This window comes from Lepidochelys olivacea (genome assembly GCF_965140295.1).
Source record: "Lepidochelys olivacea isolate rLepOli2 genome assembly, chromosome: 2".
Taxonomy (NCBI): domain Eukaryota; kingdom Metazoa; phylum Chordata; order Testudines; family Cheloniidae; genus Lepidochelys; species Lepidochelys olivacea.
In genome coordinates, this window is record NC_140412.1 from 226,901,299 (window position 1) to 226,926,771 (window position 25,473).

The 25,473-nt window shown below is 41.8% G+C and overlaps 1 protein-coding gene across 1 annotated transcript in view; it reads right to left on the minus strand.

Moving 5' to 3' along the window:
* Window positions 1–25,473, minus strand: part of CFAP69 (cilia and flagella associated protein 69) — an 83,942-nt gene that overhangs the window by 25,447 nt on the left and 33,022 nt on the right. The window contains exons 21-23 of the mRNA XM_084621126.1: window positions 24,851–24,937; window positions 23,016–23,120; window positions 18,132–18,304 (exon numbers count right to left, since the gene is read on the minus strand). Coding sequence (XP_084477252.1) covers window positions 18,132–18,304; window positions 23,016–23,120; window positions 24,851–24,937 — 365 coding nt within the window. The remainder of the gene's footprint in view (window positions 1–18,131; window positions 18,305–23,015; window positions 23,121–24,850; window positions 24,938–25,473) is intronic.

Sequence of the window (25,473 nt, forward strand, 5' to 3'; positions counted from 1 at the left end):
GTCTTTGCTAAATTCTTTGATGCAAGCTTTGAGATCCTTGGATAGAATGTTATAGAATTCTATCCTTCCATAGATGCTATGCAATTATTAGGTCCCAATCCTGAATTGAACTCCACGCAGGCAGACCCCTGTGCATGCACAGAGCTCCACTTAATGGTGAGTTCCACCTGAGTGCAGCCCATTGCAGGAAGGGGCCTTAGTTTTCAGAGGGCAGTTTGCCATAGTTATAAATCCTTAGGGCTTGACTGTCAAATGCAGATAATAGTGTGAAGGGGAATTAGAGTTCAAAATTAACCTTTCACATCCTTTCTTATTTTGGGGGCATCCTAAGATACCAGGTGTGTCCCTTGGCTGGCGGATGCGGGAACCCCATACATAATATGAGCCACTCTGAATATATTGAATGAGCAGCTGTGGATCTATGGTTGTGAGTCAGACCAACTACCTGTCCTTGTAAAAAAGTAAGTTATAAAAACAACTCTGATAAAACAGTCTGTCTCAATTATCCAGCCTCTCTGTCAGTTAGGCTCTTGGAATTGAGTCGACAGCGAGTTCAAATGGAGGTATGAAGGGGGTGCAGCAAACTCGTGAGGGAATTCCTTGCCTGTAACTAGTGCTCCTGAGAGCTAAAACTAAAACTAGTGCTGGGTGCTGCTGGAGCATGATGAACCATGTGGGACTCTGGGAAACTGACTCAAGTAATTAGAGAAATGACTGTTCAATATTAGTATTCTTGGAGTATGCAAAATGTGATGGACTGAATGTGGAAGACTCCATTCAGACCTGACCAATCAAGACCCCCCCCAAATAAACAAGTAAACAAACAAACAAAATTTGGCAAATGCTACCGCCCCACCCCCCGAACAGGAAATGTAATGCATTCCATCAGTGAAGAAGAATAACTTGGTGTCTGCTGGCAGGATAAAGTAACCAGCGCTGAGGTGTTACAAAGGATTGGCCACTGGACTATAGAAACAATGATTAAAAAAAAAGGCTGAATTGGTTTGGACATTTTGTACAGGTATCAACACTATGTATTTCTAGACAAGCACTTGACAAGATACCACCTGGTGGAAGACAGAAAAGAGGAGGACAACAGATGACATGTAAGAAAACTAGTGAGAAGAATGTCACTGTTATGGAAACGGACTATAATGGAGCAAGAAACATGGCACTTGACCAATGGTGGAGGAAAGACTGGGTAGTCTCCTGTCACAAGGTGCAAGAGTCTCTAATATAAAAAATAATTACAATATTTTTGAAGGGGGTCATTTTCTTATCAAAGAATTTTTACAGAAATAATTTCCTAAGGGAATTAGATAGGATATTGGGGAAACAGAGTCAAATAGCAAAGGCCTATGCTTCTCTATTTGGGAGGGTTAGCTTACATAAGAAAAACCCACTCCCTAGCATTCTAATTCCATAGATGCTGTTCTGGAAAGGTCTGATTTTAGGGTTAAAAAAGAGCATATAATACTATGCTAAGAAATCATATGGAAAGAGAAAAGTTGAGAATAGGTAATAAAATAAATGAAAGTATTAAATGTAAAATGAAAAATTGATTTAGGGCCTAAGTCAACGCCCATTTAAGTAAATAGAAGCCTTTCTGTTAACTTCAATGGCCATTGGATTGGGCTTCTTAAATCAGATTTTCAAAGGTATTTAAGCACCTGAAGATGAGATGGGCACCTAGTGGATTTTGCTTCTTTTAATTCTTCAGAAAGCTCACTGATTCTTCAAAAAGCTCAGTGATAGGTTCACATCAAGTCACTGTATACTCATCCTCTGGCTGTATTTCTTCATATATCTATTTTGGCCCAGTTAGGTTCTTTTTACCTCTTAGATGCAAAGGAAATAATAGTCCCTCTACTAATGCTTTAAAGGCTGTCAGTAGACAGCTAGAGTTTTTTTGAGTATCATCAGTTTCAAAGCACATTTGGATTTGTGTCTCTAGTATTGTATAACTAGTTTTGATGACAGTGGTTTGATCACATTTTCACATAAAAACAGACCATGGCTCCTGTCATATTTCACCAATGCATATTCTGAAATTCTAAGAACAAGTCTTACTATATACTTGTATTCTTTTTCAGATCTTGCCTTTAGAGACAGAAAGTTCTCTGGCACAGAGACTCTTCATTATCCAGCTTATTTTATACCCTAACAAGGTTGCATATGCTATGGTGCTCTATAAATTATTATTAATATCTAAAAGCCTATGGTGATGGGTTTGGTCACAGAGATCCCCTTGGGACTGTCACCTGACATGCTGAGATTACCTCTGAGCCCATTTTCCCTGCCAAAGGTTGGGACTCCAGAACCCTGCCTTGTTGATCCAGACATGCTAGCCTGCTACAACACAGACCCAGGTCTGGGCATGCCCCCAAAGCTGCAGATTTTTAACCAAAAACTACTCAGCAGGTCTTCTATCTCAAGCACCCAGACACCCAGTTCCCAGTGGGATCCAAACACGAAATAAATCAGTTTTACTCTATATAAAGTTTATACAGGGTAAACTCATAAATTGTCTGCCCTCTATAACACTGATAGAAAGATAAGCATAGCTGTTTGCTCCCCCAGGTATTAATCACTTACTCTGGGTTAATTAATGAACAAAAGTGATTTTATTAAGTATAAAAAGTAGGATTTAAGTGGTTTCAAGTAATAACAGACAGAACAAAATAAGTCACCAAGAAAAATAAAGCAAAAACACGCAAGTCTAAGCCTAATACATTAAGAAACGTTTACAGGTAAAATCTCACCCTCAGAGATGTTCCAATAAGCTTCCTTCACAGACTAGACTCCTTCCTAGTCTGGCCCAGTCCTTTTTCCTGGTACAGTCCTTGTTAGTTCCAGCAGACATCTTAGGTGGAAAGCAGGGATGGTCTCATAACTGGCCTCCTCCTTTGTTCTGTTCCACCCCCTTTTATAGCTTTGGCACCTGGCGGGAATCTTTTGTCTCCCTGGGTCCCCACCCCTCCTTCTAAATGGAAAAGTACCAGATTTAAGATGGATTCCAGTATCATGTGACATGGTCACATGTCCTATGAGACCCCAGCCTCCATTCTTCCTGGGCTGGCCTACACTACACAGGAAGGCTTGCAGGTGAATAAACCATTTACAACTAATTGTCCTAGTCAATGGGAGCCATCTAGATTTTAAGCCACCATTAATGGCCCACACTTTGCATAATTACATTAGGACCTCAGAGTTATACTTCATATTTCTAGCTTCAGATACAAGAATGATACATGCATACAAATAGGATGAACACACTCAATAGATTATAAGCTTTGTAATGATACCTTACAAGAGACCTTTCGCATAATGCATATTTCAGTAACATCATATTCACACTCATAAGCATATTTCCATAAAACATATGGAGTGCAATGTCACACCTATATAAAGTAGCATTTGTAAAAATGGAATGACTTGAATTATGGTCTTAATCTATTGGGTGACAGCTGTGCCAGAGACTCAGATTCAAGAAGAGAACAGATATAGTTTAGAAAGTTAGATCTACCTGACATCATCCAAGATTGAGCAGGGCATGTATCTTGCACCAATAGAATCTTATGCTGTGATTTTGTCAGATCTCACAAACTATGCAGAGTTAGATTGGCATATTACCTGGATGAAAGACTTCAAGGAAAAGCAGATGCTGCAAGAAAAGGTTTTGGTGTTTCAGTAAGTGGATCTTTTTGTAATTCTTTAGTGAGCCACTCTGCCAGCATGGTGTTGGAGGCAACTGTGTTGGAAGAGCTGTCTTTCAGATGGCAGATGTCTTTCACCAGTAATCATTTAAAATTCTATGGCATTTTTCTCAAGTGCAGGGCTGTGGCTGTCCAAGGCAGCATGGACCTTGCCAGTTTAGAGCCTTGAACAACTTCCTTCTACTAGACTCCCTAGAACAGCTTCTTTAATAATTTGCTCATCTCTGAACAGCCGGCAAGCAGGTGAAATCCAGAATACCTTTGTTTTGGTTAGTTAATAGAGCTGAATAGTACCTATGGTGTAAAATGCTTTTGTCAAGGTTCCTTCCCCACTCTGAACGCTAGGGTACAGATGTGGGGACCTGCATGAAAAACCTCCTAAGCTTATCTTTACTAGCTTAGGTCAAAACTTCCCCAAGGTACAAAATATTCCACCCTTTGTCCTTGGATTGGCCACTACCACCACCAGACAAATACTGGTTACTGGGGAAGAGCTGTTTGGAAACGTCTTTCCCCCCAAAATACTTCCCAAACCCTTGCACCCCACTTCCTGGACAAGGTTTGGTAAAAAGCCTCACCAATTTGCCTAGGTGACTACAGACCCAGACCCTTGGATCCTAAGAACAATGAACAATCCTCCCAACACTTGCACCCCCCCTTTCCTGGGAAATGTTGGATAAAAAGCCTCACCAATTTGCATAGGTGACCACAGACCCAAACCCTTGGATCTGAGACAATGAAAAAGCATTCAGTTTTCTTACAAGAAGACTTTTAATAGAAATAGAAGTAAAGAAATCACCTCTATAAAATCAGGATGGTAGATACCTTACAGGGTAATTAGATTCAAAACATAGAGAACCCCTCTAGGCAAAACCTTAAGTTACAAAAAAGATACACAGACAGAAATAGTTATTCTATTCAGCACAATCCTTTTCTCAGCCATTTAAAGAAATCATAATCTAACACATACCTAGCTAGATTACTTACTAAAAGTTCTAAGACTCCATTCCTGGTCTATCCCGGGCAGAAACAGCATATAGACAGACGGAGACCCTTTGTTTCTCTCCCTTCTCCCAGCTTTTGAAAGTATCTTGTCTCCTCATTGGTCATTTTGGTCAGGTGCCAGCGAGGTTACCTTTAGCTTCTTAACCCTTTACAGGTGAGAGGAGCTTTCCCCTGGCCAGGAGGGATTTCAAAGGGGTTTACCCTTCCCTTTATATTTATGACAGCTTTATAATAACTGGGCTCAAAAGAGGAAGCTGTTACTGGTTGTTAAAAACTTGTGGGTGAAATTAGTGCCTATGAAAGTGAAGGTCTAATAGTTTGGCTTGAAGTATCATTCCCTCAGAGAACTCAGACAATGCACGTGCAACAATACTTCAGGAACTCTCTTAAGAAACTGTCTGTGGTGGAACTGTTTTAAGAGATGTACGCAACTGGAAAAAGCCATCTCCAAATTCATTTTCACCAGTGACCAAAGACAGGATTTGAACATGGGACTCAAGAAGCCAGCATACTGAGGGTTTTCCATTGACTTCAGTTGGACTGGTATTTGGCCCTCACTCAGTGCAGCCCATGGCCCATAGGGAAGAAGCTTTTATTATCACATTTATTGTGCTGCATAAAAACCACAGGTGCTCTACCTATTATACACATTGACTCAATTATGACTCCCCCTTCTCTCCTCCACCATTCTTCTGTCCTCATTCTCTACATGCTCATTTTGTCCTTTTCTTAGCTTCTCTCCCTTCTCTCTGCCCTGTCTTTCTCACACTTGCAGCTGCAAGTGTCCTCACCCGCATCTTCTTAAGGTGTTTCCATGGTGTGGAAGAACAGCATGTTCAACTCCTCTGCCAACTCCTGCAGCTGAGGCTTCTCTGCTTGGGGTTCTGTTGACTGTTCTCCCAGTTGTCCAGCTCATTCTGCCTGGCTCTGTCCAAGAATAAATAGCCAGTGCTCTTGTCCTACTGCTCCATCTTTAAGTGCACAAACATAATGTAATACTTGCAGACTAAAAATGCCTCAGCAATGTTAAGAGTTGTGGGGAGGAAGAGGGTCACAAGCTTGTGAAAAGTAATGTGACTGCAGGAATGGACTTAGGGACACCTGAAACAACAACACTTTGCATTAACAACGTGTCTTCCATCCAAAGAGCTCAAAGCACTTTACAGACATTAATGAGTTGAACTTCACAACCTTCCTGTGAGTTAAGATAATGTTACCCTCACATTACTAATGTGGAGACTAGGGCATTATTATGTGACTTGCACATAGTCACACAGGAAGGCCACAACAGAGTTGGAAATAGAATCTGTATCTCCTTTAATAAGGTTATCTGTTGGGATAGCAGATAGAACTAAACAAAAAGAATCCAGTAGAATCCTTCCCGCTGAAAGGGACAGGGAAGTACTCAAAGTTTTAAGTATGGTGGGATGGGGGATGGGAAGAGCATTTGCCTCCCTAAAAGATTACTATGTGTGTAGTCTCCTTCGTTGGCTGCACAGTCACACTGCCTGTTTTGAGTGATGCAGAAGCTGATTTCCTGCCCCGGCCTCCTACTTTTATGACAATTACTACAAGGTCTTTATGAACACAAAGTGGCCTGTGTTATGCATGCTGCAGTGGTCGTATGAGCTAAGAGCCGTGACTCATGTCAGAAGATCCAATACAAAGTGTAAGCTTCAGAAGTCTCTCCTCCCGCTAAGGATATGGAATACTTTCAAATGCACATGTGAGTCAAACCTTTTCTCTACTCTGACTATTCTGTAGTGGGCATAGCAACAGAAGGGAATATAGAAGACAAAATATTTAATGTGAAAAATGTTTATTAGTTATTATAAAATAAATCAACCAGCTTTTCCTTGGGGCAAAAAGTTATTACTAGTAAAGAAACAAAAGCAAAAGCAAAAAGGATTAATTAAAAACTGGGGTAGATGGTTTGCTTCCCCCTGCTACATGTGCAATATAAATGTGTGCATTTGTTCTGTGCCCGCAGCACTAGTTTCTGCTCCAATTTTCTGGAGTGGCTTCAGGGGCTGTGGTAAAGTACCAGTGAAAATGAGGTTGTAAATATCCCTTTGAATGATACACAGAAAATAATTTAAATTACTAGAGGAAGACACTAGAGACTTTTAAAAGTGCTGTAAAATTACCCCCAAATCAGGGAATCTCTCTAAAAATTAATCTCAAATCAGGAAATTTCCTACTGGAACCTGATATGGCATCTATGTCCCAGGTAAAAAGCCCATTTTCCATACATTTGAAGGCTCTCCTTGTTTTGTGTGTGTGTGCATGCATACATACAGGATAGTCGAGGGTGCATTAAAAAGGTGTGTTTCCATGAAAACTTAGATGTATACAATGATTGGGGCTGAAATACGGGTAGGATAAGAAGTTAACACTCTAACGTGGAGGATGAGTAGGGAAAGCAGTAACTTTTCTGATGATCTCGGATAACAGGGAAGTGTGACACTTTAAAATGTCTTGTCCTCACACTGGGAACACAGGACAGGGCAGAATCTATCTAGGGGACTGGGGGACAGCAGTACTGAAACTATCTTGGCAGGTTGAAGTTTGTGTTGAGGGTGGGAGCCTTTGAGCACATTCATGATTTCGAGAGATGTGACTTCTTACATTTTTAGTTTGCACCTCTGTCTCTGTCCGTCTCCACCCCCACCTTATACACACATTCTGAATGGGACAAGGGGACAGACAGGGACTTGGGTGAGATTGACTCAGAGAAGGTGATGTCGATAGGGGTGGGACTTTCAGATCAATAGCCCCCTGTCCTCTCCTTTTCCACTGGCTCAGTTAATGCTGCTGCTGTTGCTGCTTTGTCAGTGTCAGTATCTTCCTAGGCTCTGTGCAGTGCAATTCCAACTTCCCTAGAGCAGCAGCCTCTTCAGTCTACTGGACTCGAGCAGTCAGTTCAGGACTTTATTTCCTTTTCTACAAGTGGCTGATCCCTAGTGTTTCACGGGGTAGAGTATTTACTCACACCACAGTATCCCTGTAAGTATTTCACTTTGTTACTTACATTATTGCCTTTGTGAAACTAATCTGTCCTGCGCTAAATAGTGGCAGTCGTTAGCTCATGACTTGTCAAGTCCCACTCAGGAGCTGTTCTAGGGTTTGCTTCTGGTTCAGGGGTTCAGATGGCAATTGACTTTTGTAATTTTTGTTTTCTGCTTTTGGCAGCTGATAAAAATCAGTGGTGACTTCAAAGCTCCTGTTTTACTGCTTCATAACCAAGGCACTTACATATCCTTACTGTACCAGTGAAATGAAAGTAAGGAAGATACATAATTTCTTTCCTGTTTTACTGAATAATTTTTTCTAATAATACAGGCAAGAACAAACATTCAGAGAAACTTGAACACATGTTTTCAAAATGTTACTCTGCAGAAGAAGGTATAACCAACTGACCTTTAACCATAGATAAAAAGGAAAGGTTTAGAACAGAATTAGATTCAAAATATTAGTTGTTATCTAGCTCATATACATGTAGTGAGGGTGAATAAAGGACTGGTTACCAGCACTTTGAAAAACCTTGTATTACTATTATTATTATTGGCTCACAAAATTATTCTGGTTGGAAACCCAGTTGGCAGACACAACAAATTCCTGGGACCCAGTGTAAAACTTTCTTTGGCCCAAATCACTATTTTGTATTTACATGACACCTCTGAAAGTTGGTAGCTCACATACTTCTTTGCTGTTTTTATTTTGAGAATTGGTAAGAGAGTATCTGACTGCGGTGAAAAGTGTGGTTATAAATGCTGTGACAGATAAATCTGCAGGGTGGCATTTAGGTGAGATACCAAATGAGGGGGAATGTTTTTGAATCTTTACTGTCATCTGTCTTTTTCCTCAGTCTTGTTTATGTATCTCTACTCCGCTCAGCCTGCTGACATAGTGAGAGGAGGGGCTAAAAAAAACCAGCTAAAGGACAGTGAGCACAGAACAGGGATAGCGTAGATGATACCTGCCTCAGAGCTAAAAGTTGGATAATGGTTTTGGGACGCTTTGCGAATCCTATTGCTGCTGCTGGGTTTGAGACAGTTCTCACAGTCTTTTGCTTCTTTTCAAACATTTCTTTTTGGTGCCACAGCTGAAGCCATCCTGGACTGCTGTGTTCCAAGTGTTAACTAGCTGGTGCTTAACGCTGGTGCCTGGGACTTGGAAATCAGTGACAAAGTTGCATTCTGGGCCAAGACACTCTCCAAGAGAAGAAGCTGGTGTTGCCTTCCGACTCTAAAATGATCAGTCTAATCACTGGATATAATCACAATACTGAGCCTTTCTGCAAGGCTTGCAAATTGCTTTAACAACATTAATTCTTCTCACAATCCTGTAAAGTAGCTTCATATTATTATCCCCGTATTATATAGAGATAGTTAAAAAAAGAGGCTCAGCTTAGGTTGTGACTTACCCAAGGTCACATAGCAAGTCTGTGACAGCGCTGGAAATAGAAAACAAATCTGCTGTCTCCCCACGGGCGTTTGAAAACTACAGTGAAGGGCTCTTCCAAGACACTGCTCTTACGGACATGTTTAATTACTGGGTCATCCAAATCATGACAGTGTAAGTTTACTCTGCAGAGACATAATGAAGAGTTCAACCTTAACTCCAGCCTGCAGATCTGCCTGTGTTGTGAGTAGGCTAGCAGCATTTGAGAGAGTGACCTCTTCAGGCAGTCAGTAGACGAATAATAAGATTCTCTTGACTGAATGCTAATTGTTTCCCAAGCGGTTGGACAGTTAACAGTTTGTATATCCCTGAAACAACAATAGCCATTTAATACACTTCATTGCACATTGGTGTTTTCCTATACTTCGTGTTAAGATTCTGAGGCATGTGACTCTTGGGTTCAAATAGAGGAGATGGCGCTAAACCTTGGGGAGAGACGACCTATTCTGTCAAAAATGGTGAAAGGCTTTCATTGACTTCAATGAGATTTGGATTAGGCCAATAAGACATAATTAACTTGGTCTGTGCAAATCATTTTATTCCACCTGTGTTCATGCACTGGGAATATATGGATGCTGAGGAGAATAGTTGTTGAATTAAAATAAAAGTTTCATCACAGTGAACTAGATTTCTTTTTAAAGTGTGCTTCATTTGGATTTGAATAATAATTAAAAATTAAAGACACAGAAACAAATATTATGTACTGAAACAAATCAACAGTGTTCTTCCTACTTACAAGGTACATCATGGCTCCGGCTCTTTCATCTCCCAGCTTTCATCTCAGCTGCTTTCTTATGTATGTCTTCAGTGATAAAATCCAGACCTGTAATTTTCCATCAGTGCAGCTCAGTCAATGGTAACAATAGTGGAAGCTATAGGGCAGAGAGAGCTCAGGTGTTTTAACCATTGTGCTATCTAACCCTGTTCTGAGAGACAAGGTACTGGACCAACTTCTGTTGGTGAAGAGAGACAAGCTTTTGAGCTACACAGAGCTCTTCTGCAGGTCTGGGAAATGTACTCAGTGTCATAGCTAAATACAAGATGGAACAGATGGTTTATCACAAGTAGTTATTCTGAGCAGATAGAGCTGCATCCATCGAGAATTTCAGGTCAGAATTTTCCTAGTGTAGATCAGCTCACAATGGCTGTATACTCTGTCGTGTCTGACTTTTCATTATGACTGTAGGGTTGCTACTCTTTGCCTCTTCCATTCTGCTCTCTCTAGATAGCTAATATTTCATGCATACACGTTAGAAAAGCTATAATAAATGTTTGCTTAATTTCAATGCAATACTGAAAGAAGACAGCCTTGGATTTACTCTTTCCTCTGTTATGGCTGGAAAGGCTCATTCTGTGCATACACTTACTCACTCGTGTGCAACAGTCTACTCTTTGCCCTGGTACTGCCAGTCTGCATCGGAACTGCCAGAACTGCCAGTAGTGCAGATTGTTTATAATCCTGATACTTGATTGCAATAATTTTAAACACGAATGTTATAATTCTTTAAATCTCTACTAATAATTGAATAACTAGCAGAGAGGCAGGGTAGTCTAAACACAGGAGTGGTAGATGGGAGCTCCTGTGTTCTAAGATCAGCTCTGAAGCCAACTTAGTCTATGACTATTGGCAAGTCACTGAATGTTTTTATCTCAATTTTGCCATCTGTGAAATGGAGTTTATGATACTTAGCTGCTTTGCAAGCATATTGTAAAGCATATTAATGTTTATACTAGTGCTTTGGAAATGAAAAGTGCTATATAAATGTTAAGTGTTATGCATGACCACAATTCATAAATCATCTCAGGGATAGCTTTTAAAGTTATGTGAGAAAGGATTAGAGAAGGGCAAAGTCACTATTGTTTTTATGTCCTTTCTTTCAGGTACCAGTGTGAAGCATGGACTCTGTGTGTAGAAAAAGGTGGTACCTTCAATTGGGCTGTATATTGATAGTGAATTTGGTTTATGCCAATCCAGAATATCAGAAAGAACCTCCTGGAAGCCTGGGTGAGATTGACCATCACTGCTGGGAGATCTCCTCTCACAGGCTGGTGGAAATGAAGAAACTCAGGGTAGCAGATGCTATCATTGCTCTCTGGGATTTCATGATGTTCCTAAAAGAATCACCTAAGGCCAAGCATAACGAACTCTTCAATGACTTAGCCCAGAACTTCTGGGATATGTATGTCGACTGTGTGCTTTCAAGGTCCCATGGAATGGGCAGAAGACAGTTACTATCTCCCAATTATTTTTCCACATACCCATAGAGAACCTCACAAGGTAACTTTAATGTACAATACTAACCAACTAAATACAAGCTATTAAAGCCATAATATTGTTCCATCCTTCAATGGTCTATTTTTCAGACAACTCAACACAATAATTTCTAGTTTTCTGCCCATCTTTCTTTATCAAATGCTTTTCAAAGCCATTTTAATAATAATTTACATCTTTCTCTCCTTTTACATCTACAGTGCATCAAATTTTGAAGAATTGTGTGTGTTGTTCAGATTGTGCTAGATCATATATGTCCATATAACCCTACTATGTGCTCTGTTCAAGGCAAATTGGGCTATATATTAGTTATTATATTTTTACCAAGGTTTTTCTTAAAAGTGTCTGTGTGAATTTAGTGCTCATAAAAGCTCATCGTGCCAAACTAACAAGGTTGGAGACTGAATTCCTCTGTTTATTTACAGAACAGATGTAAAAGAAATAGCAACAGTGACATCTTCATAGCAATTATGCTTCACCTCTGACCTGGAGAAATGATCTCTCGGAGAGGTTCAGATTCCCTGTCCATTCAAGTCATATCCTTCCCACTGACACATACTATTAGTGCTCATTTTTGTAACATGGACACCTGGCCACTGAGAACCACCAAATGGTAACAAATTCACTGGTCACTCTTGCTTTTGGGGGAGATTTGAACTGGCAGCCTCTGGATGACCAGCTCTATATCTTATTAACCAATCCCCAGAGACAGCTTTGCCCCAGAGTAATATAACCCCAGTAGATTTTTTTTATGGTGGCAAAGAATTGAGATTGAACATGACACACAAAATGAATAGACCAAGATAAAAGATATCACATAACCCTAGCCTTCCTAAACAGATTGCTAGGATAATAACTAGCCCTCTTTTCTAATCTTGCAGGGTCAGACTTCTCAAAACATCAGTTTTAGGCCAAAATGGGAGAAAATTGAAGATACCTTAGCAAGATGACATCAAACTGAAGGAAAAGAGCCTGCTTGTCAAAAGCACAGCCTGTACTGTAGCTGCTTATTGAGCATTGTTCCTTTGATGGGTTTTGAGATTTTGTTTTATGCTGAACAAGCACTTGATAATTGATAAGTTCTTCAGATGTGTGTTACCAACGTTTCCCTTTCTTTAAATGTACCATGGTTGCCTTTCCCACCCCTCTGCACGTGTGAATGCTTTATGTATTTTGAGTCAATATCTGTGTTCTCTCAGGTAAATCTATCTGTTTAAACTAGTGTTATATTTTTGTAGACATTCATCTTGCAAATAATTATTTTTTAAAATGTTAACTGCAATGGAAACCCAATATATTTTTATACATTAAACAGACTGCAATGGTAACAAGGATATTTTATACAGTATCATGCACATGAAATGGATTTCAGTTTTAAGATCTGCAAAAAAGTGCCAATATCAACCCAAAGGGAGAGATTATGCTTGATGTAGTGTCTTGCGCAGCCTCTAAGTTTGTATTTGATCACTGCTTGGTCTTGGTTATAGTTTAATTAAAATATTTTTCTATGCAACAAAGACTGAATAATAGTCACTGTCTCATACTTGTCCATTTGTGTAGCTGATTAGTTACAAATACAATATATATATATAATATAAAAAGGGACAGTTATGTATTTTGCATAAGATTAGCATGTGCCCAATGCACCAAGGTGGGAGTAAAAGGGGTGCAATGTATCCCACCCATGGGCTACTTGGGTTGCAGCACAGTGGGAGAGCCGCCTCAGGCAGATGGGCATGGAGTGGAGAATGGATGGAGTCTTGTCTCCACTACAAGAAACCAACCAGCACAGCACAGCTGGCAAAGAGGGGGCAATAACCGGCTACTAGTCTCTTCCCAAGCAAGGGGAACTTAGTAATGAACTGTGATTCTCCAAGTCAACACTTGTTTTCTGGTTTGCTCCTGGAGCTGTGCAACTTATGGCAGAATGTTAAATCAAGGTCTAGCCCTTTACAGGGGTGGCACTGGGAGAGCCTTGTCGGGGCTATAGCCACCCCAAAATTTGCCTTACCCCCCCTGTAGCCACTCCTCCCAGTGCAAAAGTCAAATGTTACCCAGAAGGAAGGGTGGCATGGTATGGTATTGAGGGTGGCGGCTGTTGGCCAGGTGCCCAGGCTCTGAAGGCAGCGCTGCCATCAGCAGCAGCAGAGAGGTAAGGGTGGCATTGCCACCCTTATGCCTGCAGTTCTGCGCCGCTACTGGCTCTGACTTCTATCAGCCCTGCCCCAAAAATCCTACTGGGCAGGAGCAAAACAAGTGTGATTTCACTGGACTAGGAATTTGACAGGATTCTCCTGCTTAAAGGGGAAAATATCCAGAAAGCTTCCTCAAACCCCCAATCACTGCCTTAAAATTCACAACCTTCTTACAAGGAGGGGATGGGCCTTCTTGTGCTGGGAGCGGATAACACTCCAGATGCTGGGTGCAAAGGAGGATATGTTTTTGTGAGGTCTTAAAACTCCAGACTGCTTGAAGTCAACTTCTACTCACCTGAAAAGGACAAACTCTTATTACGGCTATAATATTTTTGTTATCTATCCCAAGCCTTGGGACTTAAGTTTCAAAAGAACTAGCATATGTGTGACACAGTTACCAGTTGAATAACCTGCAGGATGGGGTGGAGTGATTCTTAGGGCATATTTGTAAAGGGTCTTTACAATGGGTAAGTGATGAGACTCACTAGAGACTCTTGCAAATGTGCCATACTGCAGTCTGGATTCCAGTGTGCACCAGTCCTGAATTTACTTCAGTTTGAACTGCTTCTAAACTATGTGAGATGTGACCCAAGCCATTTGCCTTAATACATGCGGTTTCACTGGCTTTGTGCACTTGTGCTGGAGCCCCAGGTCTAGGACCCCGCAGGGTGGGAAGGTCCCAGAGATCAGCCTCCAGTCCATCCCTGGAAGTCTACAAAGTAATGAAACAGCCCTGCAGTTTGAGCCCTGCGAGCCCGGGTCAACTGGCAGGGGCCAGCCACGGGTTTTTCTTTGCTTTGTAGACATACCCTTGGAGAGTTAGTGAAAGATGGTTAACTTAAAATAATTAGCTGAGGATGCTGCAAGGCATCAGATCAGCAAGACCTTTCAAAATAAATTTGTTTATTTATAAAACAAAAGTTGAATTTTTACTACAATCCTCATTTTGACTTAATAGCTATAGATGGAGTATGCTTCATTAGAGACCCAATATATAAAGCTGGATCAATTGTTTGCCTTAGAGAGCTCAGTTTAGCTGAGCTTTCTACCTTGGCCATATAAACAGTACAGTAATGATCCAGGATTTTTCAGTGAATAAAAAAAAGTTACTTTAACTATAGTTCATTTACAGAGGTGTAAAATGCATTCACACTCATAAAGTCACCTTTTATGCTCATTTATATCAGCACTATTTTTGAACTGAACAACAGTTGCAATGCACCATACATATTTGAAAGGACTCCATCCTGCAAGGTACAAGGAGTCCTCAATTCTCATTGATTTCAACTGAAGATGAAGGGACTCAACACCTTGCAGGATCAAATCTAATATTTTTTTATATTTTGATGCCCTTGTCCCAATGCAAAGTGGTCTCGGATATCTTAAGAAACTATAGTATATTGACTATACATATGCTAAGATCAAGTCCAAGGTACAATAATAATAAGTTCAACAATGTCAAGGCATGTATTATTATTCATACATGGAGTACTTCACAAACAAGTCCTTGACCCAAGTGATTTACAATACAGTGTAAACAATTAGTTCAAGTGGGACTTTATTGGCATGACAAGCTATCCAACAAACACTGACGAAGAGGTGGATGAGGTTGATTGGAGGAGGCAGTGCTAAGCATAAATGGAAGCCTGAGGAAGACATTGAGTGAAGTGTGTGAGAGAACAAAGGCTAAAAGATTAGACAACATGTAACACATGAGTGGGTAGAGGAGATGAGAGAGAATATTGGTCAAAGCAGTATTTTATTCCTAGAGAATAAAAAATGAATGGTGTTGAGGTGCAGAACAGGAGGAATCATAGGAAGGTTTAAAACAACAACTGATGCAAGAGCCAGTGTTGAAGGTCTATGCACCAGGAAGGCCTATTAAAATGTCAGCAGATGCTTCACAGTCTGGGTTAGGTGCAGTGATTTTACAGAAGCATGAGGCTTGTCGGCAACCAGTGATATATGCATGCAAAATCACTGACGGAGGAAGAAACCGTATATGCACAGATTGAGAAGGAGCTTTTAGGAACATTGTTTGCCTGTGAGAGATTCAATCAGATAATGAAGTTGAATTGGACACAAGCCCTTGATAGCATTATTTAGCAAACTGCTAAATGACTGTACCTTAAGGCTTCAAAGAATGATAAAGCTGAAAAAGTATGATTTGGTTGTGACCTACACACCTGCTAAATTCATGTTCACTGCAGATGCACTTTTCAGAGCAGTGACTTCCACTTCGAAGCCAGAGAAGACTTTAGAGACAGAGATTCAAGCCTATGTGGATCTGATTGTAAAGTCAATTCCCATAGCTAACAGGAGACTGCAACAAATAGCAGGGGAAATAGAGAAAGATGAATCTCTGGGGATCCTTAAAGAAGTGATAATTAAAGGGTGGTCTGAAAAATAAAGTACCTGCCGTGCAAGTATAAGACTATTGGAACTGCAGACATGAATTTACTGTGATAGATGGGGTGATTTTCAAAGGCAGTAAGGTCGTAATTCCAGTGTGCCTCCAAAAAGAAATGCTACAGAAGATCCATGATGGTCATTTGGGAATTGAGAAGTGCAAATAAGTGAGCACAAGAGGTTGTGTATTGGCCATGGATCAATCACGACATTACTGATGTGGTAGGAAACTGCTTTTCATGCTTGAAATACAAGCCATGGCAACAGGCAGAGCTACCGCGACCTCATCCGTTTTACAAGGATTTACGAGAAGGTAGGCACTGACTTATTTACCTGGCAATCAAAGGATTATTTAATAGTCACAGATTATTATTCTCTGTATCCAGAAATTTGCACACTGCACAGTGCTAATAGTAAGTCAGTGATAAGTGGCATGAAGGGAATCTTCTTCAGACATGGAATTCCAGATGAAGTCTTTAGTGATAATAGATTGGAATTTTCCAGTGCAGATTTTAGGCAATTTGCCATAGATTGGGATTTTCTTCACAAAACATCAAGTCCAAATGACCCCCAATCACACGGACTTGTGGAAAAGTCTATTCGGTCAGTACAGAACTGTATGAAAAATATTTTGATAGTGGGGGCAATTTGTATAAAACTTTATTGGTTTACTGAAGTACACCCCTTGGAGAATGGCTTTTCTCCAGCTCAGCGGTTAATGGGAAGAAGGATAAGATCTAATTTACCAGTTACTGATTACTTGCTGAAATCTCGTAGCCATGAAACCATATGGAAAATGAAAGAAAATCAGAAGTGGAAGCAGAAATATTATTTTGACAAAAGGGCCCGTGATCTCCCACCTCTTAACTCAGGAGATGGGGTGAGCCTGAGCAATGACACCTCTGGTACTTGGGCCAAAGGGGTACCATATAAGAACAGCTGCATCCAAGGATTATGTAGTCCAGACAGACCCGGGGGACACATTTCGACGTAATCAAAGGGATCTAAGAGTAATCCCAGAAAGTTCCAAAACACTGACAGAATATGCAGACGTTGGCATTTCCCAACTGACTGATCATTTATCATCACAGGAGAAAGTGTCAAGGAACAAGAGAACAACTCAGATTCCAGTGAAAAGCTGACACTGAGAAGATCAGAGCAGGAGACTAAATGTTCTGAAAGACTCAGAAACATGCTAACCTGCCTGAAGAAGGGGTATTTGAGGAAAGTGAATGGTAAAGACTCCAGAGTGATGTGCTGGTAATCTCTCCTCTCTAGGTAGCTGACACACTGGGTTTATAGAAATGTTTATAGATAGGCTGAGAATTTAATGTATGTGTTATTAGCAGGGCCGGCTCTAGGCACCAACAAAACAGGCACGTGCTTGGGTCGGCACATTTCTAGGGGTGGCATTCTGGCGCTGGCCATGCTGCCCCTAGAAATGTGCCCCCGCTGCCCCAGCTCGCCTCCGCCTGCTCCCCTGAGCCCGCCACCGCCGCTCCGCCTCTCCCCCTCCCTCTCAGGCTTGCCGCGCATGAAACAGCTGTTCCATGCGGCAAGCCTGGGAGAGAGGGAGGGAGAAGCCGAGTGGCAGCGCGCTCGGGGGAGGCGGCGGTGGTGGAGCGGAGGCGAGCTGGGGCGGGGAGCGGTTCCTCTACCCCTCCCCTTACTTTCTGTGCTCCCCCTCGCTCACCTCCGCTCTGCCTGCTCCCCTGAACTCGCTGCCTCTCCCTCGCCTGAGAGGGAGGGGGGAGAAGCAGAGCGGCGGCGTGTTCAATAGCTGAGGCACAGAGATCCAGCTATTGAAGCAGGGTAAACTGAGCCTAGCACAGATGGCCTCAATTATCAGAGTCAATGGACCTCTGGAACACACACTGCATGGAATTCTTTATTCATGAACATTTTTTTTTTAAAGCAAAAATATATTTTCATCTATAATCATTAATCGCAAGCTCTTCTATATATTTAACCGAAGAAATACAAATAGATTATATCTTACAAATAATGTTTGGATATATATTAATGAAAAAATACAAAGCACTGTCTGAAACAGTACAGGACAATGTTTACTTTACAGATACTGGATCTTTCTTGAGTGGGTCCAACACTTTAACTCCTTTGATCTTTTTTAAGGCTCCTCCACGAACAGAGAGCTTTCTAAGAGCAAGGTCTGTGTCAGCCAGAGGCCCTCCAGTTAATTCAGAAGGTGTACTTTCTACAGTTACCAAGCGACCAGATGCAATCTAGAAAACAAAACAAATGGCTTGACATGCATATTAGTCTTTAAAATAAAATGAAATGAGAGTTAACTCACAGGCTCTCTCTTTTCAAAATGCTACTCAGAAGCTGGAGATGCATTTTGAAGGTTTCCTAGCTCCTCTCAAAATACTCTTTAAACAATATACATAATTACTCCATCAATAATGTAGACCGAACAGCTTCTTGGCTGATATTTTGATGCACTGTGCTGCTCAGCCTTTGTCTGATCTTTAGCATGCAAGAAAAGAGAAAAATACCCCCCAGCTCTTCTATACTTCTCATCATAAGAAAAGAGAATCAAGTTCTCATTAGAAGAATAAAATGTTGTGCAATGTATTCTGCTATTTGGATTTGCAGTGTTGCAAGTATTTTAGCAAAGTAAACTCGTGGCTTGTAATGTACTGGTCAACTGGCTACCTGAGGCTGGTTTGTAAAAGATGGGGAGAGCAGTATTTCCATTGTTTATAGTCTAAGATCATTCTGTAACTGATTCCCAGAATCCCAAGTTATATACGTTAGTGCATCATACCACCCCACAAACTCTCTCCACCAGGCTTGATTATGCCTTGAGAATGAGGAAATAAGGAGACTATAACCTCTTTCTCTGATACTCTTCTACCGCTCTCATCTATTGCCTTCAGAAACATTAGACACACAATGTTTTGTAAGGGATCCCTGGGGGTGGGGGTGGGAAGGGGGAAAGAGGGGAGAAGATGGGACAAGCGTTTGATGTGGAGTGGCTTCTAGATGAGATTTGTTTTGATCATTAGGTCTTCTACAGACCCACAGTTTTTCCACTATACTATCCATCTTTAAACTGAATAGGTTTAAAGCCTTGGAATCGCAAATTCTCTGTCCTGGACTGGAGACCTCAGGGGAAAGCTCAGAATTCTCAGGTATGAATGGCAGATATTAACTGTAGTCTCCACAAAACAAACCAACCCAACAACATACAGAGCTCCTTTAGACCATATCTGGTCACACACTGGCCTTCTGCAACAATCATCGTAGATTCCTCTCTCCTCACATATAGAGAACTTTCTAGTGGAGGGATCTGGGTGCAGGGGGAGATTCTTGTTCCACAAATACGAGCTGTAGATTGCCAGCAATGTGTGTAATTTGTAATTCTCATGTGCAGTGTTGCTGACGAATATGATGTTCTACTGATAAATTTTCTTAATTTATAGTTCTTTTGTAGCATGGACTCATCTCTCCTTGATTTTCTGCAGACGCTGGAACAATTATTCAGGGCAGCGTGTCCAAGAAATTTAATCAGATCCACATTAAAAGAATTTGCTACATCTTGTCTGCTCAACAAGACCCCACAGGCACAGAAGCAGAAGTAAGTCAGAAGCCCTGAGCTGCCTTCACAAGGCACTCTGACTGGAATGGCGATTTTTTCTTTTCATCTCAACTTCAAAATGTTAGATAGCAAGTCTTCTCCTGGGCTGTCAAGAGTTCAAGATACAGAGACTTGTCATGCTCCCAAGAAGATCCTGAAAGCATCTGAAATCTTCTGAGGAAGAGGTACTTGTACACACACTCATCCCAGGTAATAAAGAAAAGGGAAAAGACGTGGATTAAACTTGAACCTTCTTTTTCCAAAGACTTTGTCTTCAGCCACGTAAGATGGGATATCTGTGAAGGAATGGATAACTGGAAAGGAAGTCTTTACGGAAGTCATTAACAGCTGCACAGGTCTTCCCAGTGACAGAGGCACAAAGTCCTGTTCTCTCCAAATTTTTCATAGAAATCCTCCTGTGATACCAAGTTACAGGGGAGAACAGGGGGTCTGAACTCCAAAGACTAAGCAAGTGAATCAACTGGTTGTATACAATGTTATGGATTCTGTCACTGCCTGACCTCTTACCTCCGGTGCCTTAATGATATGCTGCTAGAGCTCAGAGCCCGACACCAGTAGCAACCTACAAATGCAAAGGTCTCACTGTGGATTTCACCAGCCTAGTTACTCTTTGCAGGGTGATCCCAAAAGTCTTCCCCATTCCAAGTCTCCCCAAAACAGTCTATCACGCATTTTTAATCTACCAGTTGCTCAGATTTTTCCCCTCTGGTTCCTCACCCCTGAAGTAGTGAAACTTGCCCCCAGTTATCAGTTCACTTTGGCACATACGCTCCCCGCAGATTGCACAACAGATACCTGCTTGGGGTAAAAGTAACCCTCCCCCCCCCCAGATCAGGGGAGGGAAAACTTTTTTTGGCCTGAGGGCTGCATCGGGTTTCGAAAATTGTATGGAGGGGGGGCATAGCCCGCTCCCCTATCCGCCCCCCCCCCACTTCTCGCCCCTGACAACCCCCCCCCCAGGACTCCAGCCCCATCCAACCACCCCATCTCTCTGTCCCCTGACTGCCACCCACTGCCCCATCCAACACCCCCTTTCCTTCCTTATGCCCCCATGGAACCCCTGCCCCATCCAGCCACCCTTCTCCCTGCCCCCGACTGCCCCCGGAACCCTGTCCCTGACTGCCCCCTGCCGCCCCATCTAACCCCCCCCTTCCTGACTGCCCCCCTGGAATCTCTGCTCCCATTCAACCACTCCGTTCCCTGCCCTCTGACTGCCCCAACCCCTATCCACCCCCCGACCACCGTCCTGAACTCCCCTGCCCTCTATCCAACCCGCCCTGCTCTCTGCCCCCTTACCGTGCAGCACAGAGCACCAGGTCAGGCCGGGCTCTACAGCTGTGTTGCCCCAGGAGCTTGCAGCCCCGCTGCGCCACCTGGAGCATTGCGCTGGTGGTGCAGTGAGCTGAGGCTGTGGGAGAACAGTGGGGGAGGGGCTGGGGGCGAGCCTCCTGGGCCAGGGGCTCAGGGGTCAGGCAGGAAGGTCCCGTGGGCCGGATGTGGCCCACAGGCCGTAGTTTGCCCACCTCTGCCCCAGACAGAAAAAAAAATATATCAGAGATTCAAAGATGAAATAGGAAGAAAAGCAACACAGTTACACAGAAAACACAGACGCAACTTCAGGCTTTACATTTCCATATTAGTTAAATTCCATTTTCTAATATAAGTTACCTATTGCCTCTGAACAGTTTCTCAGCATACCCTCTGGCACAGAGAGAATCTAGCCTTTCACAGACCACACTCTGCCTACAGGCAGGCCCTGAATTTTTGGATGTCCTTCACTTCAAATCCCTTCCTTTGTAAGGGTTTGCAGTTTTTTCCCCCCCGTCTCTCAGGTTATGGGGATTCACGGCAGGGGAAATGACCCACCAATGAAGGTGTGCTGCTGTAGAACGTCTGGCAAAGACACTCTATGCCAACCGGAGAGAGGTCTCCTGTCAGCATAAGAAAACCACTTCCGCGAGAGGCAGTAACTATGTTGGTGGGAGAAGCTCTTCCGACAACATAGCACTGTCCACACCGGCACTTAGGTCAGTGTAACTTATGTCGCTAAGGGGGCTTATTCACACCACTGAGTGACATAAGTTACACCGACATAAGTGCTAGTGTGTATGTAACCCACACACCTTCTGGGTGTGGTGTTCTGTCCCATCTAGAGGGATCAAGACCACTTAAAGAGAGAGAAAATGAGTCTGCTCTTCAGCCTTAGCTACCAGCCAGTTGGTTTTTAGCTCATGTGGTAGAAGCTCATGAACTAAGCTCCAGAGATCCCCAGTTCTATCCTGCTCACCGACATCTGGGGTCTGTCGGCGTTACATGTACAAGCCCTTTGTTTTCCAAGCCTGGGGATTTCTTTTCAGTTTCAAGTTGTTTCAGTGTTTTCCCATTTCCCAATGTCTTTTTTCTAACTGGACAATGGATGGGTACTTGAAATTAGTTTTGTGTAAAATAACTGGCTTGGCAGGAGCTGCCATCCTCTCCCCCTTGCTATAACATGTACGTGAAATTATAGTGCGGGACATGAACATACTATTGTATATACATCAATACAAAGATTCATAATCACTGTTTGTATACATATCTCAATGACCATCAAGTTCAGAACATTGCAAGCATTCATAAAAGATTTTACTTGTCAGATTTTTATGCACAATAACATTGTATACAATCAGTTGATTCAAGTGCTTATTCTTTGGAGTTCAGAACCCTTGTTCTCCCCTGGGGGTGTCTGGACCCTGACTGTCACACTCTCTTTAGAAGATTGACCCATAAATGGTAGAGCCTACATTTCTTTACAGTAGCTTCAGATCACAGAGACTTTCTCTGACCAGTTTCAATTCCTTGATGCCTGTGGATGTGTTACAGTGGTTGAAGTGGTGCTTACTAACTACGCTGTGCAGACATCTACCTAAAAAAAGACAAGACTAACATCCATCAAGAATGCTTTCAGGACTCTTTCATGGTCTTTGCAGGCTCAAGGAATAAAAGCCACACTGCTGGAAAAGGCCTTTGTGATAAAAACCCTTTTCTGAAGCATCAAAGGCATCAAAACATGTGCATTCATAATAGACATCTTTCTGCTAAAAAAGGCACAGTGCTTTAACCTCACATGCTTGGGTCTGGTCATCAAGGACATTTCTTAAAGCAACTTGGGAAAAAAAGGGGATTGAACAAAAGATAGAATAGACTGAGATCAACTCATTTCTGGAATGGACAGGGAGCCTAACATTAAAAAACAAACAAACAATAACTAACTCTTGAGCCTAAACTACACTATTTTATTTCCATTAGCTTGTTATTGTGAGTTAAGCTGAATGCCTGGAAACTTTACTTACTGTCGTATTCAGGCCTTTAATTTTAGTTGAGTGGAGTGTTGCGTTTTGTCGTCTCGACTTTGATCTAGACGCTTCTATTGATTTTTCCTGAAGTCTTTTTGCTTTCTAAATATATTTAACAAAGTAAGAGTTATTTTTATGAGAATCAGCACTGCACTACATGACACCAGACAGAGAATGGTGTAATTAGTACTATAAAATAAAACATGAAGGGTCATTTCCATTTACTTTTAACGAAAGTATGAATAATGGGAATATAAAGTCTGTAATATGAATTGATTCATCAAAATGTGTTGGAAAACAAAACAATTTGGTATTGCAGCCAGGAGATAAGAAAAAAAAAAAAGACAGAACAGAGTAAGTGTAGCCATTAGTACTCTGTCTTGGGCGTGTGATCTAGTAGTCAGAATAGGGAGTGGGAGTCAAGAATCTGGGCCTTTATAGCTCAGCCACTCAACCTCTGCTCTTGGACAAGTCCTTTATCCTCTCTATACCTCAGTTTCCACATCTTTGAAAGGGAATTGATACTAGAGACTACCTCAGAGGTAGGGTATTGTAAAAGTTAAGCATTAATAGAGGCTGAGAAAAGGGTCAGAAGGGATATGACAGACCTATAATTAGTAGCTGAGGGGCAGAAGAGGCAGGAAGCTCATGAGAGCTGTGGTGTCCCAGGCTGCTCAATACCTTCCCAACATGCAAGTTTTTCTTTCGTGTTTTGGATTTGCATGGTGGGCGGACATTCCCCAGAATAGGCTGGCTTCCTGCAGAACCAATATCTGACTGAACTAGATAATGAGCCTGGAGGTTTTTTTTAAAAAAAAAATCTCTTTATAGTCAACTTTTATTCTTCACTTAGTTTTAATTCATGACTGCAGGTTACACCTTGCCACACAGACTGAGCAACTCACAGCCTAGATCTCTGCTACATGCCTGAACTCGGTACTCTTATACCGAGACCAGTTTTTTCCTCAGGTGTCTCTTTTCAAGAATGAACAGATTTGGCTACAGACACATTTCATTGTCAATAATTTCCTTCAGTCCCCAAATTAGTCTCGTTGTCTTACTCTGGATTCTACCCTGGATGTCCTTTTTGAAATGTAAATGCAAATATTGTACACAATAAAAGTGATCTTGGTATCAGAACAGATTAGCAAGCCTCAGGTTATCTTCAGATATTTGCTGTGGGAAAAACCAAGGGAGGGATTATAAAAAAAAAAAAAAAAAAAAAAAGAAAACGACTGCCAAATTTGCAGTTTCAGCCTCTCTTTTTGGTATCTGCTTTTGCACATGAGCATGATTGTACTTGCAGAGAGAGAGTGCTCATCCCCACTTTGTGACTGGAAATTGAGGAGCAGCCAGGTTACTAGTGACTGCACAGCTCTGCCAAGAAGCCTTTGTCTTCAGTAAAGAACAGCATTTCTGTTATGTGTTATGAATAAAAATAATACCCCCCAGCTCTTCTATACTTCTCATCATTAGATCACAAAAAGTTCTTCATAATCTTTAATATATTCATCTTCACTACACCCATAGGGATGTATTATTATCCTCATTTTACAGGTGGGGAATTTCAGGCACAGACAGAATAAGTGATGTGCCCATGGTCACACAATAAATCTGTGGTGGAGCAGAAAACCAAACCTGGGTCTCTCAAGTACTAGGGAAGTGTACTAACCACCGAGCCTTACTTACTATCAGAGCATTACTGAGTCAGGTTTGAGTCCAGCTGTAATTTCTATAGTAATATCCTTGTACTCAATACTGAATAAAGCTGCTTGGAATTGTTCAATGATATAACAACATTGCTGATATAAATTCCCCCAAACACTTCTTACCTTTAAAGCCTCATAATTTGATGTCCGAGTTAAGAAATCTTCCCAGGATTTATTTACCATTTCTCTCTGTTTATGGATAGCTTGAATCTACAAGGTGACAAGAGATTTGAGGAGATGTAATACACACTGTATTTCCATTAACTGTATTGAATTCCTTGCTCCTGATGCTTGTACAATGCTTCCACCTATTTACCCTGATTTTGTGGCCTCCCCCCTGGCTTTTCTTAATGTAGCACTTTTCCTTTGCCTGGAAGGATGACCGGGATCAGTGCTTCTCTAGTACTGACTAGAGGAGACTGCCAGAGAATGTTGTGCTTTTCTCATTCCCTAATAAAGACAAGACACATCATCTCTGTTGCAAACCAACTCTTCGCTGACCCTTAAGATGAAGGGGCCACAGCAAGCAATACTGACAACTCTGTGATTGAGAAAGGAGAAATCCTTCAATCCTACCTACTTTAAAGCTGCATGGAAGAGGGAACTGAGATACAATCAGTTGTGGTGGGAAGAAACAGATAAGAAAGGGAGGGGAAATTACAATTATGAGACAAATAGAAAGACCTGGAGCGGGGAAAAAAGAAAGATGCTGTATGCCCTCCTAGTGGAAAGGAAGGCCTTAACTG